General features: G+C 43.3%; 1 protein-coding gene across 1 annotated transcript in view; it reads right to left on the reverse strand.

Annotated features, from left to right (window-relative positions):
* The window catches only part of LMCD1 (LIM and cysteine rich domains 1), a 72,243-nt gene that overhangs the window by 24,926 nt on the left and 26,734 nt on the right, over positions 1–20,583 (reverse strand). The window contains exon 2 of the mRNA XM_066615960.1: positions 11,050–11,138. Within this exon, the coding sequence (XP_066472057.1) occupies positions 11,050–11,138 (89 nt within the window). The remainder of the gene's footprint in view (positions 1–11,049; positions 11,139–20,583) is intronic.

Raw genomic sequence — 20,583 nt, forward strand, 5'->3', positions numbered from 1 at the left:
TGCTCTCTTGCTCTGCATTGGGTAAAGGACAGCAAGAAACAGAGGAGACCAGAGTTTTCTTTCTCCTGCAGCTTTGTGTATCATGATGGTTACTATTTTACTATCTGTTCTACAGATGAAGACTCTAAATAGGTGCCCCTCATACAGGTCTAGCATAAAAGATTTTCATGTCAGAGACCAGAGGTCAACTTGGTTACTTGATGGCCAGTCAAGTGTACCTTATGACAGATTCAACACACTGTTGCATAGTGCAAGGGACAACATGGGGCACATTTCCAGATTTTAACCTTGGGTTAGATTTAATTGAGGATTTAATTGAGATTTAATTGAGGCCCTCTGAGTACAAGGCCCTCATCTCAATTCCCAAGAAGCAAAAGAAACAGACCTCAACTTCCATCTGCACTATGAACTTCAAAATCAGAGCTTCCAATTGTGGTTTGATACAATTCAGGCATAACCAACCATCTCCCCACCACAGAGGAAGGGTACATTTGGGGTCATTGTTCCCCATTTTTAATTTTCCACTCAAAGAGATCTGATTAGATTGGATTTTCTATAAATTGGTTGTCAGCTGTTTTTGCCTAAAAGACTCTCTTTGGTTCAGGTTTCGTACATTTCCTGATCCAAAATGGAACAGGACCTCCTAGTACATGCACATTTGGATTCACTATTTTTGTGCTTCAAGAGGAGAGAGGCCATGTGAGAACTGTGGAAAGTGAATTTTGCTGCAGAAGCCTGTGACAGCTTGGAACTGTGTGGCCTACCCTGGACCTTGAACAGGCCTTGGCCCCAGTGGACTAGAAACCAGATTCTGACTACTTCAACTATTTGTTGTCTGCAACTCACTAGAAAAGCCCAGTACACAGACTGTGCTAAGTTGTACTCAGCATGGTCTGTGTACTGGGCTTTTGTAGTGAATTGTAAGCAAAAAAAAAAAAAATACTTGAGTTATTAGAAAATATTGTGTATGTGGTGTTGATGAATCTATGCATTCTATGTTTCTAAGATCTATGCCTTTGCATGCAACTTTAGGGTACAACCCCAGTCCTCACTTGATACACTACACAATGCCAACCAAGATTGAGCTGCCAATTGAGGACTATAGATTGCATAAACAATTTTTCCCCCAGAGCATTTCCACAGCCATATTAGCTACAAATGACATTCTTGTGCCGACTGAACATAGCAAAGTAACTGGAAAATAGTAAAGGAATTAGTTTTGCCAAATAGCTCCTAACCTGAGAGCAAGTAAAATGAATAGAATTTATTAACCTGTGCTCAAACAATTAGACCTGGAAGCCAATGCCTCTTAGATGAAGAGAAAAGGTATTACAGCTCATAAATCCATATGCAGTGAATTAGGAGGCTAGGTTGAGAGTGGTCTATAATTACTTTGGCCTCATGCCCTTCCCCCCCCAGCCCCCGTGTGTGCCAATAAAGATCTGTGCTGTGGTTGCTCTTCTCCAATTGGCCAATGACACAAAAGAATGTTTGCTTTCAGCTGCCCTTGCCAGAGTTCAATTCAGGAAGACAACTTGTGCTACAGAACAAGGGCAAATGCCTTCTTTTCAGGATTCCGGTTCTCTCCCACTCTCCAAGGTATATCAAGTCAACGGCATGATTATGTTTCATTTGTGAATTTTTTTTCCTCCTAAAAATAGCATGTAGAGACTTCAGGGAAAAAACAGTGTAGAGACCTGGGAATCTGTTTCGACGTCTGTCCACAAGATTCCATTCTATACAAGCAATTCTTTGTCCTAAAGAGGTTCTTAAAAAGGCATGGAAAACAAGTGTGCACACATATGAGGAAATGAAGCCATAAGGCTCTTTTGACCAGAACCAAACACATGCGACTCCACTGTCCCTATTTTCTTGAGTGGTATGCCAGTGGTATGCCACTGTTGCCATTGGGAGACAAAACATTGTTCAACTTGTGAACCTTCAAGGCTCCATTCCCTGTCCAAGCTCTCTAGAAGTTGGGATGCACATGCCCACAGATTTGTCACATGCCTGGCTAGTAAGGTATAATGGACAGCAATGCCTGCCATTTCACAGGTTACTGAGGCCTGTTAGAAGGTTTGATTATAGTCGTCCCACAACCCGATTGTGTTTTAATGAACTAGAGCAGCACATCTTCTTGGCTTATGTCAGTGCAGCGGCTGATATACTGAAGGAATGATGAACATTCTAGCCACTGTATGAAAACAAGGACATCCCTATTTTCATGTTAGAGGATATGCAAAAGCAAAAAAGAAACACATATCAAGGATAAAGAATGACAGAGTAAAGTTAGCCATGTAGAAAGGAGACCAGAAATACAAGTACAATTAAACAGATTATAATTGCAGCCCCTCTGGGGCTTTCCCAGCCCTCCTAATGTTTTCAACTGAAAGTTGCCTCTTTTTTTTTTTTTTTTTTTTTACCTCTAGGAGGCATTCTAAGCCTGGCAGAGGCTGCGGGTGGATGAGCATGGTCTTTACTGGGGTATTGAGGCAAGGGGCATCCACAGTTTTACTTAACAGAGGGTTCCAGAACAGAACCCTCATGGATACCAGGGAATGCATGTATATGCATAGAAATAGCTGTATAGGATCTAGAACAGACCTGCACAATTCTTGAGCCTCCAAGGCCATCAGCATCTGCACATGGCAGCCTACCCAAAATGGCTCAATATGCTTTTTTGAGATGCTTGCCTGGGACAACTGGTGACTAATAAAGCACCTCAATGAACCACTGGACTGCTTAGGAATAGGGTCACATGTACATGATAGCATACTCGCTTGTTGTTTGCATCTAGTTTATTAAGTGCTGGAGGATTATTCAGACGTATTGAACATCCAAAATATTCCCATCTTATACGACTGTCCGTTTTTAACAGTCAGAGTTTCTAAAGCTAATGTTCAATTAGTGCAAACCAAAAGACATTACAGCAGAAGGTATTTCTCTCTGGATAGTTTACCAACAGCATGTAGGCACTCAAAGCTCAGGTCTCTGGATTTCAGCTTTGGAAGCTCCAGTCATTTGATCTCAGGTAGCAAAGCTAGGAAAGACCTCTGCCAGAGATCCTGGGGACCTGGCAATGAAGTTTGCTTCCATCAATCATGATATACTAGGTTATGATGTTCTGTTGTCTGACCCCAGTTTGCCCTTGAGACATTTCTCTATTGACAAGGATGACCCAAGCATACCCTAGGCATGGGCTCAACTCCAGCTCTCCTATTAGGCAAGCACATGCATGCTGCCACCCCTTGCCCTTCTGATCACTCTCTAGTCTAGTACCTGAAGGAAGGCAACAGCTTGGCTCCTGCCAACTCTCAACTGGCAGGGACTTCAACCACCACTGCCCCAATTCTGACTCATTCTCCAACGCCTGGAGAGTGATCTGGGCAAGGGGTGGCAATGGCTGAAGCCCCTGCTAGTTGAGAACTGGCAGGAGCTTCAACAACTGTCATCCCTTACTCTTCTTGAACCTCTCTAGAACCTGGAAGGCAATGGCTTGATGCCAGGAAAGCTGGTAGGCAGACATGAGGTGTATGAGTCTGCTGCTTTCCCAACCCATCTGAAGCAGCTGCTTCACTCTGCCTCATAGACAAAGCCAGCCCCACCTTTAAAATAATTTGCTCACATAGTAGAAATATCAAAGTTATGCATTCAGTTATAAAAATGAGCACTGGAGGCAGTTAATATAAAGGATCGTTCCTTTTAATATTTTAGCAGGCCTAGTCCTCAAGGCACAGGGCAGGTAATAAAAGAGCTAGTGTTTCAAACCCTAGACATTAACACATTCACTTTCAGACCAAACTACCATTTAGCAAATAAGGATAATTCTTCGATACACATTGTTGATTCGTCATTTATCATGTCAACCCCTTCCTTGTGTTTTGGGATCTTATGATGGAAAGAAGTCCATCATGCCCCCCCTCTGAATTTCCTCACCCAGAGACACTTATCAAGTTTGGGTTAATACTGTAAATATTAATATTGGAAACAAAAAAAAATTAGATACCACACCAATAAGAGAAGTTTGCACCAGAACAAAAGGCTTTTTGCCATGAGATGCTCAAGTTGTGCAATTGTTAGGGGAAAAAAAATTCTCAAGTGCTTGAAGCAAGAGTGGGCATAGGAAAGGCCTGGGCTAAATCCAGCCCTCAGATGGTGACTGGTTCCTACAGCTGCCATGTTTGCCTTAAGTGTAGCATCTGTAGCAACAGAACTTGCTGGCATGTCTAGTGGGAGTATGGGGAGAATTGAGACCTTGGCCTGCCACATCTTTCTTGTTTCTGAAAGAGGCCCCCAGGAAAATTAGCTTCTGATCAGGGAGCTACAGCATGTTCTAGAACAGTGCCCTTCAACCTATGGGTCACTGCGTTTCATTTGGGGGAGTCACAACCTTTCAAAGCCTGTGCGCAAGAGAAGGCTTAGATTCAATCCAATAATAGTACTGCCTTACCAAAACCGAGTTCTTGATGTAATCCTTCACAACCTCTTATTGCCATCTTTGCCCTGCACCTCTGAAAGTCAGTCCTGCTCAGGCAGCTACATCACAGGGTTATTGTGAAGACACAAAAGGTAAGGGAGAACAGGTGAGCGTGGGGGGTGTTGCAGATCAGGTCCTGGGAGGGGAGTGGGACCAGTGGTGGGATCTTGCATTTGCAAATATGCTCTACCAGAGTTATTCCACCCCCACTCCCCATGTAAGTGCTTGGGTAACCCCAGTTCCCATACAGCAAATTTATAGCATGCTTGGCATGGGCTTGAGAGCTTGAATGCAAAACTGAGTCTGTTTAAATTTTATATGTCTTTACTTTGCAGGTTATAAGCCATCAAGTATATTCTTTCAGATTTTATATATTGCAGGCCATTGCATTAACAGCAGGTAATACCATCATTGGATATTAAAAAAGCATTTCCCAGCTTCAGAGTAGCCATAATGTAGGTGAAGCTGAGCATGTGTTTTTATGTTGGTAGGATGATGTACTGGCACCATTGCTTAGAGTAAATGGAATCACCATCCCAGTGGCTTCACTCCAGATAGCTCCCTTTAAAAGCATTTCTAGAACCGCATCTCAAAGTGGTACACACAGTAAAAATGACTTTTTTTTAATGACACAAAGTCCATCTTTTTTGCACTGATGATATCACTGGTTGTTAATGCAAATATTAGGGCCCTATTATTAATGGCTTCTTGCTCATCACGCCAGGGGTGGAGGAAACTGTATCCAAGCAAGTTTCACTAACAGTGAAAAACAGCCAGCAAAGAGACATTGCTTATGCCTCATTAACTACAGGCAATAATCCAAGGTACTGTGCATCTCCAACACAGAGCCAGGGCATAACCGAAGGAACTGCTCTTGTATCCTGGCTGCCCTTGGCCACATTTTTCTGCTGTCCCTTCATGACTAGCACAGTACAGCTCCAGGCATTCAGTACATATGCAATATCTTCTGTGTACGCCAAGGAACTAGGGCTACAAAACTTCGCACACTTTCCTGGGAACAAACCCCTCTGAACAACATGGGACTTACTACTACAGCACGATGCAAGTTTACCCAGTAAAGTTTACCAACACAACTAAGTCATGCTGCATGTGTAGATCCAAATGTAAGGGAGGAATAGAGACTGCATGAGCCTTCTAGACTGTATGCTCCTCAAGGCTTGGATATGTGTAAGTGTGCCATACGCACTGATGGAATCACAGTCCTGTCATGCTCTATTTCCATGCATTAGTGGAGGCTTCTCAATAGGGACAAATTGGGGTTGGCCACTCCAAGGAAAAAAAAATGAAATGAAAAATGCAGGTAAAGGTTTAATTTGACCGAGGCTGCAATCCTAACCACACTTTCCTGAGAGTAAGCCCCATTGAACAAACTAGGACACACTTCTGAGTAGACCTGGTTAGGACTGTGCCCTAAATCAAAGATTTCTCTGTGACACAGTCAACAACTTAGGGTAAGAGCTAAATCCTATCCCATTTTCCAGAGCTGATGCAGCCTCTTCGTATGCCACTGTGTCGGTCTCTAGTTTCAAGCTGGCTTTCCATTCAGGCCTCTCTCTTCCCTTGATAGCCCTAGAGAGGGCTTGCAGACTAGAACCTCACATGAGAAGACTTCTTTCTAATAGTGCAGGGAGGGCCAATTTGCTTGTTCCAACTGTTTCTGCCCTTTCTCTCATCAGCAATTGGCTGAAAGTTTTGATAATTCCTTCTTAAGGAATTATCAACATTTTCAGCCAATTGCTGCCAAGGTTGCCAGCTGTTTGGAGGCAATTTTCAGCCAATAACATAATCCCAATGAGCCTATAACTGAGGAAAAGAGGTTTGAGTAGGGTTGGCCCTACTCAGGTTACTACTTCCTTCCAGCTGGCCAACTTCATATAGGAACCAGGTGCCAAATTAGGAAGAAAGGCACAGTTATGAACAGCAGATACCCCTTCTCATTGCAACAGTCTCTGTTCCTAGTCTGACAGACACAGTTGGTGCAGAAGAGTAGGCCTGGCCTAGTAGGCTTTTCAGATTTGTCCTTGGCATCTTCTACCTCCCACCAAAAAACCGCTGTACAGGTGGCGTCTCAATATCAGCAGGGGATCAGTTCACAGGACCCCCCCCAGATACCAAAACCCATGAATAATGTAATCTACAGGTTCCAAGCCACAGCGACTTCAAATGCGACCAGAACCTTGTTCCGGTCATGTTTGGAGCCCTGCTGAGGCCCAGAGCAAATTATAGGTTATAATTGGAACTAGTTGAAAGTATCCTTTAAACTACTTGGAGGGGGGGATCTGAAGCTCATAGAGGCCACGGCCTCTACAGGACTCAGAAAGGCTCCCAGATGCCACCAGAGAGCACCTCCATTGTTGTCCAGGAGTTCAGGTACAGCTTCCACCATGGGTTCAGAACCCGCAGTTAGGGAGTCTGAACTGGTATGTTGAAATCCAAGTCCAGTCTCTCCAAGGAGCTCTAAGTGCCAAGCATGTCATTCCCTCAACCCCCTTTTATCCTCACAAAAACCCTGTGATTAAGCTTTGAGAAGTGACTAGCCCATGTGACCTAGCTACATCTGAAATGTCTAATGATACTTTAACATACACTTAAAGTGTAACTTTGTGCAGTTGCGTCCTACGTTGCCATACTTCCACGACTGGCCTGAATATCTCCAGGAGATTTTTAGGTGTCTCTATGTTCTCATATTTATTTTGCAGGAAAGATAATCTACAAGAACTATGGAAATTGGTACCGAGTATAGACAATGATGATAGTGTTTATATAATGTTTCTATGTGTTCAAAGTACTTCACTCACTGGTATAATTTTATGGACCTCAGGGTGCAGATCTAGTGCGATAATCACTTCTTGCATTATCAGTTGCTATTTGCCAGAGTGGCTGATTAATGCTTTTGACAAATACATTACAGGGGGAATATCAGTGAAGTGCTTTTGTTTGGCATACGCTGGTTATCCAAAAGTGTACATATACATAAGAAAATTGCATGTGTGTATTGTGGCAATGATGCATGAGCAAAAATGCATTGGCCTCACCAAGTCCAAATGTCACCAGTTACTATCACCATGCACCTTTCTATCTTTAGTTTGTAGTGAAGTTATTGCAGGAAGAGTAGGGAAAGAATTAAATAGTTCTTTAAACACTTTTGCATCCCATCCCTTCAGGCTTCAGATAGCTTCCAATGAAGGAAATATATACAGCCCTGCAGCAGCAGTTCTACAGAACCATAAAATGCCCTCCCAGTCATAAGCCTTTTGAGGGGAGAAGACCTTGAAGTGTTGTGAACTGTACAGTGCAACCTCTTTAGCCATTGGGAAATCTGTTCTAGGACCCCCTGAGGATATGTGAATATACTTGTTCATGCCACTTCCAGCTTGCTCATCAAACCAAAGTGGCTCTTCACTGGTACCTGCAGCATCTGCAGTCAAAATCTGAAGATACCGGGAATATACTGTATAGTCAGACCCCATTGAGAAGATTATAGCCTCAGTATGATCACAGTAAAAAGGCCTTGCTTCTAGGCTTAACAGATTCTGCACAAGCTTCTGTGTAGTTCATGTCACTAATATAGTCGTCCTAGGACTATACTACTTTTCAGAAAAAAAGATTGGGAAGCACTGTTCATATGTTTGAATCCTTTTGTTTGTCAAAAGTCTAACTGTATATGTAAAGCTACCACACCCAGGGTAAAGCTGTCTTGCCAGGTCTTGATATGTTTGACTTGCTTTCTGCATTTGGGGATTTTTGGCCCATTTGAGTTCACCACCTGCTTTCTGAAGTGGCACAATCCAGATTATAGTAGTTTTGGAAAGCCTGAGTTCACCCCAAGTTCCTTACAATAGACCAGTGTTTCTTAACCAGTGGTGCAGGTATCACCAGTGGCACTTGAGGTGGTGTCTGGGGTATTCACAGGACCTGTGGACCCCTGCTGCCTAGCAATGAGACCAGGCATGCGACAAATAGCAGTAGGAGTCTCAGCTCAGCAGGCAGAGCTCCAAAGCATGCTTTTCCACACTTGGACAAGCCCTCCTGTCTGCCCTGAGCCTCTTACTGGTGTTTTTCACATCACATCTGGCCTCCTAACCCAGAAGTAACTGGCAATGATGTCACTGCCAGTTAATTCCAGTGGTACTCTGAATAGGTGGACCATGTGAAGTGGTACAGTAGAAGACAAGTGTTGAGAGACACTGCAGTAGACAGAACAGCAAGGGTCTTCCTCTGAAGTGTGGAAGTATGCAAGACCAAAAGACAAAAATTCTCAAAATTTGGGGCCAGTATTACAATATCATCGGAAGGAGAAACAAAACATTTAGATCTTCACAAAACCGGGAAACTAAAATGGAAGTTGAAGATTTTTTGCTTTCAACACAGGTAGCAAGGTGAAGTGAGCAATCTTAGATGAATTGGGTGAGAGGGCGATATCTAGCAGATACAGTTGTGTTACTTGCCCATACCAGAGACAAAACCATGCACAAGCAGAACCAGCTTTTAAGTGCTAGCTTTGAGCAAACTTTGTAACTTGCTGTGTTGCCAGCAAGTTACAAAGACATCATTATAATGGGAGAAGCCCATCTGCAATTGAATAGAGGCAGAATTGATGTTGCTGTGTGTGTGTGTGTGTGTGTGTGTGTGTGTGTGTCTTGGATCACTGGTCTGAAAATGTTTTCCCACTGAAATCAAAACAGACTACATTCAGGACATGCCTGGTAGTTTATGCGACTGCTGGCTGAACAGATATATCAAAGGCTCTGAATATTTTCATTCAAAAGGGCCACTTGAGTCTACAAACAGTTCCCTTGGGAGCAGAGGCTTAAGGAATGTGACATTTTTGAAACATGACATCACTGCTAAAAGACTGGTGTCCTTTGACTGGAATGTCTCAACAGCTACCCACTATCAGAAGGGGCAAAGTCAGGGACACAAATTATATACACTGACCTTTGGACAAACAGTGTAACCATTCAAAACATGAAAAGCAGCAGAACTAAAGACAACTACTAGCTTAGCTACTAAATCTGAAAAATTTAAGGCAGACCAGGGATGCTATGTGTTTTACTAGCCAGAGTAATGTTTATACATCGTCTGCTCAGTTGAGTAGCTATGCAGTTTTTAATGTGGCATCGCAACAACGACCTACTGAGGTTGAGAAAATGTGTTTCCTATTAAGTCAGGATAGTTAAGAGGCAAAAAAGGCTATATTGTCCCATATAAAGTTACTTTGTAAGCTACATTAGTAGCAATGTGCCATAGCACATTGGGGTGCAATGAAGTCTACAGGTGAGCTATGGGACTTTGAAGCACAGTGGTTGAAAACTGCTGAAAAACTCCTGAGTTCTGCAGCTGTCTGGAAACATTTTTTACTACAAGGAGCCAGTAGAGGAAGAGGGACAGACAATTTACTACTATGGATAGTTGCCCTAAAAACAGAGCCACAGAATCCGGAAGAGTCTCTGGAAGCACCACCATAAGAGGTGAAGACCATGGACGAGACCATAGAGGTCAGTGTACGGCAGGGCTTTTCAAACTGCAGCCCCTGTGGGCCCTGGCCTCTGCCCCCTTAAGGGGCGGGGGCAACCTGGAGGCAGGGAGGAGGCAGCTCAGGAGGCTGCAGGGGCTTGGGTGCACTTACCCAAGCCTCCTGCAGCCTCCCTAGGGTGTGGGGAGCCCAGTGCGAACCTTTGGCAGGGCTCCCTGCAGCAGTGAAAGTAAAAGCTGAGTGAGGGCACTTTAGCAATCCACCTGACCCTGCTGCCTCCCCCCCACCCCCGCAAGCACTTACAGTGGCTCAAACTCTCCATGAGAGTTTGAAAACCACTGGTGTACAGTAAGACGAAAACTGTTAACAGTTGCTGGGCTGAGTAGTATAATCTGCTGGTGGGTTAACACCTCCTCTACAGCCACATTTGAATGAAAGACTTGGTACATGGGATGCTGAAGAGACGAGCAGCATGGAAGAACTGAATGCAGTACCGTTCCTGCAGGGCACATGGTTTGTTCTTCTGGTGCATCATTGCCATGCCAATTGGGAAAGGAACAAGTCCTCAAAGCTGGCACTATATGCACCAAGTCAGTGTCCCATCAACAAAATTTGAATCTGGAGTTATCTACACAGTGCATTGCATGTTTATCAAACTCAGACATATTTATCATTTAGAGCTAAAGTCTTTGGACAGACCATAACACCATTCAAAGAGAGTCTTCAGTACTGCCAAGTTGCTTTGTCCTTCATGGTACCCCCAGTCTGCCTACCTAATAATGAGCTGGGTATTACTATTGGCAACAGGAACAAGGGTTCAGATCTTGGCCTGGCCTTCTGATGGGTTGGGCATGGATCCTTGCTAGGACCATGGCAACCTCTGTAGGATAGTATAGTTGGAAACACACATCTCACTGAATTCCTAGCTACACAAACACTGATCTTAAGAGGATCAGACGGTATCTTTTCTACAATGTAGCACCACTGAATTTGCTCATCAGTAGTTGTGCTACGATCATGCCAGAACTAGACAAAAGCCAAGTGAAGAAACAAGAATCCAGGTGGTTGTAGATACCTCCATGGATGTGGCTCAAAGCCAGTGCACATTCCTCTGCATCTTAAGCAAGAGACGCCTCTTCCCGATGGCTGCTGGTTAATGGACATCTGCAGGGGGACAAAAAATTAAAGTGTAAGATCATGCTTCCCAATTAAAGATATTATCTACAGGTTTTACCAAGGTTCTAGCATTTCACATAATTCATATGAAGCCTTGATTTCTAAGACAACTTTTTTTATCCTGAGTGCTCAGCATTTGGAAAGCTAGATATCCATGACAACATCACAGGCACAAATATTTATGATCGGTCCTAGAACAGAGTCAAGAAGACCAAAGTGCAACACTCCCATATGAACCTTCTGGGTGCCAATTCTCTGTCCTCCTCATCCTTTCCAAATAAAGTCTCCGTTGCATGCTAGTTTGGTCCAGGAAGAATTTGAAACATTTCACTGGAACACATATCTAGTGCTGTGCTCCTTTAGTATGATTTATAGGATTTTTTTATAAGTGGCTTGTCAAGTCTTATTTTTGCAAAAATTAATAGAAATACTGTGTTCCTTTTAGGAGCACATTTAATCATACAGAAATTTGTTAAAATGCAGCCAGTTCTATAGCAATCATTTAGATACTGCATACGTCGAGGAGAGGGGGACGGAACACATGCCACAGCATGGGGTGTCATCAACTTTGCCATACTTGTTATTGAATATTTGAGCCATACAGGCGCAGCCTATTATCCACAGATTTTTTAATCTGCAGATTTGTCTCAACGCTAATGGGGTGGGGGTACTGAAAGTCACACACACCTTTGCCTCCTTTGCCCTGTGCTGGCATCTCGCTCCATTTCCAGGCAGCCCAAAACACTGCAAAAAGGCTTCGCCTCACCCAGGCAGGGAAATAGCCCTGGAAGAGGTTCCCCTTGCAAGGAACAGTAACATTCCTGGAGCCACTGAGCCAGCGGAAGGGGGGGGCAGAAAACCTCTGTAGCGAGAACACAAGGTGCAGCAAGGTGGAGCTCGCTCACACTCACTCACTCACACAGGGGCAGGTGTGGTAGCAACAGAGGGGATTGCTTTAAAAAACCCAGGGAGTGTTTGCCAAATTCCCCCCCCCCCTCCACATGGTGCAGGCAATCACTGACACAAGCAAGCCTTCCCAGCAAGCAAAGCATGTGATTTAGCCTACAATCCTCTCCACACTTTCCTGGGAGTAAGCCCCATTGACTACAATGGGGATTACTTCTGAGTAGAAACACATGGGGCTGGACTCTTAAAAGCTCAGCAGGACAGCTGGCACTGGGGAGGGCTGAGTACGGAGCAGAGGGATTGATAACAGCTGCCTTAGTTTCTTTCCATCTGGAAGTATCAGGCTACAGTGTATTTGCATAACTATGGAATTTAGCACAACGTGTTTTTTGTTAATCACACGGAATCATGGAACAGAACTAACATGGATAAATAGGTTCCACCTGTACATGCAAGAAAAGAGAAAGCAGAAACTTAAGCTACTAGGTTACAATCATTTCGCATCGTATTTAGCAATGCTTATGCAATGTGTCTTCATGTGGCTATGGGTGTGGAGGCCCAAACCTTCTTGAAGTCATTCTTTCTGATCAACATGCTTTTTCAACACAAATCCAGATGTATGTGGCCAGGCTATGGTTAACTTCATGGGGAGATGAAAGGACTCCGAGGAGGCTTGAAGCCAATCTTTATTTACTATTATTAAAAAGCCATAGCCCATTTCAGGCATTGAAAATAAGCTCCAAAGACCAAGCCCTAGATCATACTAACGTTTTTCAGGCTGTTGCATTAATCTTGGCAAACTGGTGATCATTCACAGAATGAGGAGCAATAGGGTAATCAAACCAGAACCGTCAGCCATAATGATGGGTCTCGATTAGGTTCTTTGGAAAAGAAACAGCCTTTGTAGTACGCTAGTTTAGGGAAAACCAAACAGTGAGTGGTAGTTTATGAAATGTTCTTATGTCGTCTTATTTTGTGATCCTCAAAAGCACTTTTAGTATGGTGTGGAAAAGTGAAATAAATTGAGACCATAAGTTTCATAAACATTTAGCTAAGTGCACGTCTCATAGTTGAGGACATGGAATACTTATGTTTATTTACAGCTTTTTGTGATGGGGCTACTCAAAGCATGTTGATATATTTCTTCCAAATACACACTGAAAACAGATATCATGGAGTGGATGCAGCAATTAAAAAATGATAGTACCATGTTAAATGGAGTATGTGGGTCTAGGTGCATAATGTAACTGAGAAGTCAAGAGCTTGCAGCATGGCGACAACAGGATATCAAAGCCATGTTATTGGCCTGCCAACTCTGTGCTCCCTATAAAAACCCTTCCATGTTGTTTTGAGTATGTGGCTAGTTTCCACATTCTTTGCAGATGATTTCCATGATGAATGAGGAAAAAAATGATCAAACATCTTAGGAGAAAAAGGGAAAGGGGGCAGTGTGATAATCTATCCCCTTCATTCTTGAGAGATGGCTGGTTATCAAGAACAAACCTATAAATACAGATCTGAAGATCAGGAATTTTTAGAAGAGAGGTGGAGAGCTGAGGGTGCTCTATTAGCTTACTTATAGAGCAAGTATTCCAATAATTGTGCCTAATATCCAAAATGCCTGCTTTTAATAGTCAGAAGATGATAAGTGACTTAACAGTCAGAAAATGATCTACTGCAATTAAGGGGGGGGGTAGAATGTACAGGAGGAGTTCAACACAAAACTGTTCTAGGAAATATTGCAGCAAAATGTCACTGTGGAATGTTGACTTTCTACCAGCCTTGTCCTTCCCTCCCTGAAAGGAAGGACTTTCCCAGACTCTGAACTACATGAGACTTTCCTCTGATCTGCAACAATTGTACTCTTCAAGCATCATACCAAAAAGGTGCCAGCCTAAACCTGAAAATCACTACAGACTTATTATAATCTAGCAAAATGTCAATCCTGTCCTAAGGGCATGTGCGTCAAAATGGCAAGGCCTGTATATGCCACAAAGAAGAATCAAGCAGTGTGGTTGGCAGAAGCAGCTGCCACCGTATTGCTCATTCCTGGAGACCACCAAGGATCATTGGTCTGGAGTAGCCACTTCTTGGACCAGCTCCGTCTCCAACCTCGGCTTAGTTCATCCTGTGGCACTTCCCTGGCCACCAGGACTGCAGTTATAAGTTGCAGAAATTGGCTCCTTGCACAGGCCCCATGGCTGGCAACTGGTGTCAGTGTTTCTGGGAGTTACTGGGAAGGCTCTGCCACTGTGGAGCTATTTGGGCTCACTGTCCCTTCTGCTTTGTGTAGGACAGGTTTAGGATATAACAAATGTTACTTGGATGTTGCACCAATGTAGCAGCAAACACTGCACAGTAAATGTTTCACTTCTTTGTGACTCTCACTAGTTTAGGCTTTTTCCTTGTTCAGTGGCAGCCCTAGTTTGCTCCTGTGCCTTGTTCAGCTGCTTTATCTGTGGAAAGCAGCAGACACTGTATGGAAATACACATCTGCAGAAGATAATGTCAGCGCAATCCAGTAAAGCTACAAAGGCCAGTCGAAAAGTTGGCAACCATATAAACCCTAGATTAACGAATATTCCTTGTAATCAATACCACCTGCCAAAACTGATCTTCAGTACAAGCAAGATTTTTCTTTTCTTAAAAAGAAGAGATCTCTGCCCAGAAGTATAGGTCTCACTAGGTTGTATTCCAAAATCTCATAATTATTGCTGGCAAGCCTTGCGAAACGAGGGAGTAATTGAAAAGACAAATTAAGGCACAGGAAAAACACTTTTCTAAGAGATAAAACAAGGAAGGAACCTGGATTGCTTATCTCCAACTCCACCTATGCAAGATGTTGCTTGCAAAACTGATGCGGTGAAATATGAGGTGTAGTTTCACAGATTGAAAGTGAAAAAAATGCCTAGGGAAATCCATAATCCTACTAGATAAATTTAGCTGTCAGGGGAGCTGTCTGGAGGAAAAAAAAGAATAAGCTCTGCTTATCAGGATGCCGATGTTTTTTCAAAAACCTTGTTTTAGACAATAATGTTTAAAGTGGTGTTTCCGATATCCTAATGAGCAAATCCACCAGAGAAGGCAGCTATTATCATACCGATTTGGAGAGGCTTGTGGCTTCAGCTGGCAACCAAGACCACAAATCCTAAAGCTGAACACAGAAAGAGCTAGGAATAGTTGGAAAATATCTCTTCTTGTGCTATAGGCCAAGATGTGTGTATTTCAGACAACTTTTTGTTGCCTCTAGTCACAAGAAAAAGAGAGGTCAAACAGCATTGCACACCATAAGAAGTAGAGATTCCCCTTTCAACTTTCTGAAAAGATTTTGCTATCTCTAGCACAGCTGTCTGCATCCAGGTTACAGCAACAGCTATCAATTTTGATTTGATACTCCAGTTTTGAGTGGACAGTCTCACCAATTAGAGTTCAGCCAGAAATATGTTCAGGATTGCAGCCATAACTACAACCACTATAACCAATTCTATCTATCCATAGCTGGTTTCACCAACAAATCTTGCTATCATACACAGAAAATCCTGTATAGGGCTTTAGAGACAAATATTTTGTAATGTAGAACGTACTTCAGATGCTTGAAGTCCAGCTAAGGGGAATGAACTGGGTTCTTGCTGCAGTAACTAAGGGTCCAGTCCTGTCCAACTTTCCAGTGCTGATTCAGCTGCAATGCAGTCCTGAAGCAAGGGAATAAACATTCCTGTACCTTGATGAAACTTCCATGACTATTCCACACCGTAGAATGCAGCAGGTATTCAGGTGACATGGCTGCATCAGTACTAGAAAGTTGGTTAGGATTTGGTCCCAAGTTAATCTTGGAAGTACCATAGGATTTTGTGGCTTTTTCAGTTAAAGACTGACAGCGTGTTTACTCAGAAATAAGGTCATCGTATTCAGTAAGGCTTACTCCTAGAAAGGATATACAAGATCACAGCCCCAAAAGGCAAACCCTTTTTTTTTTTTGCACTACTGTTAACATGGCATAACAAGCAAAGGAGAACCATTTTTAAGATACAATATGCATTCTACGTAGTGCAGCTTGTTTAAACATTGGATTTAAGTATCACTTGCAAAAAGAGCCCAAGAGGGAATGAGACCAGCTCTATTCCTCTTGGCAAGATTTTTGATCCCTGGGGGGTATACATCTTGGTTTGTGATGCGGCATTGTGGTGGCAGCTGTTAGTACTTTCAATTCTTAGTTGCTAGCACAGCAAATGTAGAATTGGCTGGTACTTCAGAAGCACTGCGAGCACAATAGAGGCCTCTATGGAACAAAGTGTGCAATTATACATCTTTTAAATCACCTAGTGGCTAGAATTGCTGACATTTCTATTGAATTGCCTGAACTCTGGCACCTCCCACTGCTGCAAACATGTACCGACTTAAGCGAACAAGAGCCCTTCAAAAAGTTACTCCACCCTTATGGGGGTCTGAATGAACTGTTACATTCTTCCCAGGATTAAGCTGTTGGCTTGAAACAGATTCAAAACTTGTTCCTAGTTACGATCTTGGAGTAGGTCTAAATCCATTTGAGTATTCCAATGATGAATAGTTTGAAGGCACTGCCAGATAAGTCACTAATCCTGCTGAATATGGAGATCCCCCCCAAGGCACATACCTCATATAAAGGATAGCTGGTGAGCACCATCGACTGCATCATAAGCCAAACATTTATTTTAGTATTCAATGCAACTGAAATTCACAAAGTAGTGAACTTCAGAGCTTTTGAGTTCTCCAAAACTCTTTATCAGAGGAGACAAATTTGGGAAACATCATGAGCATGATCAAATTAGTCTTCTCCATTCTCCGTTTTGCTTGACACCTAGCCTGATACAGAGTTCTGGAGAAAAGCATGCTTCTAGTTTCATAGCCGTCTTCAGATGCAGAATGGGGGATGGGTGGGGAGAAGTGGAGTCACGTAGGCTCTTCCAGCATCCACCTGTCACATGTTCAGTTGAAGGTCTGTGTATATATACCAATCTTAGGGCTCTCTTTCAGAGATCCCCATCTTGTGAAAACAAAGTTCCTGAAGGTATGAAGCCGACACACTTGCACAGCAAGTTTTGTACACTCATCAGTTTAACACGGCCAACACATTTCTAGATCACCCTTCAATCAATGCTTCCCAGAGTGGCATACTGATGACATGAGACTCTGAACCAGATGACTTTACTCCATTATGTCATGCCGACATTCAAAAACCATGAACCAAGACAGAACCGTGCCAAACCACAGGGTACAAAATATCATAAGGCAGGGCAAAAGTGTCCCCAAAACTATGTTTTGCAATCAACTATCAGAGAAGGAACAAGCATCAAAATAAGGAACAAGATTCCAATTCTTATCCCAGCCAACCTATGCAGAAAAGCACAAGGGTCAAAATTCTTCTTGCAATGAAGAGCAACTTTCCCTAGTTCAGAGAAGGTGGTACCCAGGTTAGAGTTTACCACTTCCAACTGCTCAAGGTCACCATCTTTAAAAGAACCACCTCTTACATGAATTTTTGATTTTGTGCATGTAGCCCAACATCACCTTCCTTCTTTTAGTGCATGCTTTCTGCCTAGTTATTTAAGTTATTTAAGTTATTTATTTCCCCTGGGGGCTGGGATAAGTATAGGCCCTCAGTTTGGCTGTACTTGTTGTAAGAGGCGACTAAACAGCCACCGGGTAGATGGGACTCCTTAGCCTGGGAAGGCAGCTCATCCGAGAGAAGGAAAACTCTGATCCCAAACCTCCACTGCCTTGTGACTACATCCAGTTATGGAAAAGGCTTCAGGAGTCAACCTCGAGGCAAAATCCAGAGCCGGAGTCCCTGAGGCAGTTCATGGTTGAACACAGTCACGTTCTGGCAACTCCTACGACGCCGCTGGAACCAACCGTGTTAGCTTCTGCCTTTCCATTGGACCATTTCAGCAACGTGGAGAGAGGGGATTTGCTGCATGGGTAACAGTCTATCCTTCATATCTACTTTACCCAGGCTTCGCGCACTGGAGAGGACACTCTGTTCCAGAACCACCATTCAGAGCGCAATACCATAGTCTTCCAAGACTGAAGGATGCCAACTGAATTTAAGTGACACATTTAAAACTAGGAAGTACCTATTCTCCCAATGGCTCTCCATAAATTCTACCATGCAGCTCACTGTCACCAACATGGTTAGCAACAGAATGTTCAGCACACACATATGACCTTTGGAGAACCCTATGCAGATGTGTGCCGAGTTGCTCTTGTCTGTAAAATGGAATAGAACCCTGTTGTCAAAGGATGTAATGAACCATTTTGTGCTACATTTAGAAGCAGAATCTCAGTCACTCAGCCACCAAGCCAGGATAGGATTTTTAAGCAAACTTAATGTTCAGCATATCCCATTGCATCTCTGGCTGCCAGACATTCAACAAAAGAAAAAAATCACAATACCCAGAAACTTCACAAATCTGAAGCCATGTCAGTTATCCCCTTAGTCAGAAAAGGCAAACTTCCCAATCAAGCTTTCCATAGGGCTACATGGGTGATAATCATAATCTTCAACCCCTGTTTAGAAATATCCAGAGTAGGAAGGGCACTTTTCACCCTCTGTACAACGTTCTTTGCAGTCCAACAGGCACAGCTTCTCTTAGCACCTCACATTATCCTAGGAAAGGCTGTTTAATTTCTAAAGATTAAGCAACTATTAAGAACAGTTTATTTGGTCTCAGATGGCCAGTTTTTGAACTAAGCTCTCCTTTTAACAGTAGTCTGATCTGTAACACTTAAACATTATCCTCTAAATCAGGTGTGCCCAATCCCCGGCCCTGGGGCCACATGCGGCCCTCAAGGCCTCTCAATGCAGCCGTCAGGGAGCCCCCAGTCTCCAATGAGCCTCTGGCCCTCCAGAGATTTGTTGGAGCCCACACTGGTCCGACACAACTGCTCTCAGCGTGAAGGCAACTGTTTGACCTCTTTGCGTGAGCTGTGGGATGAGGGCTTCCTCCACTGCTTGCTGTTTCATGTCTGTGATGCAGTAGTGCCAGTAAAGGAAAGGCCAGCCTTCTTTGTGCAAGGCCTTTTATAGGCCTTGAGCTATTGCAAGACCTTCATTCATTCATATAAGTTCATCTTTAATATACTCATTTATGTAAACTTATGTAAACTTATTCAAATTTTAAATGTAAGTTAATTCTTTCTTTCCCCGGCTCCTGACGCAGTGTCAGAGAGATGATGCGGCCCTCCTGCCAAAAACTTTGTGGACACCCCTGCCCTAAATCAGCAGTCCCCAAACTGTGCGTACGGGACCCAAAAGTGGCCATGATCCAATTTTTGGTCAATTGTGAAAATGACAAGGCAGATTAGGCTATGTACATCATGGGTTAAAAAAAGTTGCTACTTGGTGGAGGAGCACTGCTGCCCAATTAACTTTATAGTCACAGCCCTTGGCATTTATAAATCAGGCAGCAGCCTCTAGGGTCTCTAAAATGTTTGAGAACCACTGCTCCAACTGCATGTCATGAAAGCAAGTCAAGCTTAACTATGTCAAAAAGTGATGGAAGCAGACCAAGTCAGATGACTTTGGCTTCGTTTTGCTGTAGGCTTGGCTCTCTTGACAGCAATATCTAACAACTGGCTCTAGAGACACCTTGTTAGAACCTGGATTATATCCAGGTTGGTCTGTCTGCATTCAGGAGGTTGGAGGAGGGAGCCACTATAGTCTGTTTAAAAAAATAAAATAAATGCAGTACCCAAACATCTTTACCACAACAGACACTAGGGTATACAGTCTCCTGAGAAGAGGGACAGATGCTCCAATCTATAGATGCTTGAGAAGAGGGACAGATGCTCCAAGGAGAGAACAGTGCTTTACAGAACAATTTTATTGCACTAAAAAGTGAACCCTCTAAAGTCAAATGCCTAGCTTTTAGCAGATAAGCTTACAATGCCTTGAGAATTATGCCTTTAGCAGCAAATCCCAAGAAGCACATTTCCCATTTGACCCCTCCCCAAAGAAAAATATGCAGTGGTGCTTATTGCACAGCTTAGGGTGTAATTCTAACCAACTTTCTAGCACTGACATAAGGGCAGTGCAGCTCTGAGTTAAGGGAACAAATATTCCCTTACCTTGAGAAGTCTTCTGTCACTGACACCCAACTGCAGGATGTAGCACACACCCCACTGGCACAGCTATGTCAGTGCTGGAAAGTTCTTTAGGATTTGGGCCTGAGACTCTCAAAGTGGTCTACACATCCTCATTCAGTGGAGCTTCCTCACCACATCACAGCTATCCCAGAAATATTTTGTCTGGCAGGACTTACACAGCTGGAGCAAAGGCAGAATCTACAATGGCTGGGCAAGGCACTTTCAGCTGCACAGAATTTTAGACCATCCCTTGGGCACAAAATGGTATCCAGAAGTCATTTGTTTCACATTCCCACTTATCTTCCAAGGAGTTGGCAAATTCAATTTTTTTTTCCCCAACATTGGTATTTGCTCACAGTGCCAACCTGAAGTCTCATTAGAATGTGTTAGAACTGGGGATTAC

This window comes from Tiliqua scincoides, chromosome 2, assembly GCF_035046505.1.
Source record: "Tiliqua scincoides isolate rTilSci1 chromosome 2, rTilSci1.hap2, whole genome shotgun sequence".
Classification (NCBI taxonomy): domain Eukaryota; kingdom Metazoa; phylum Chordata; class Lepidosauria; order Squamata; family Scincidae; genus Tiliqua; species Tiliqua scincoides.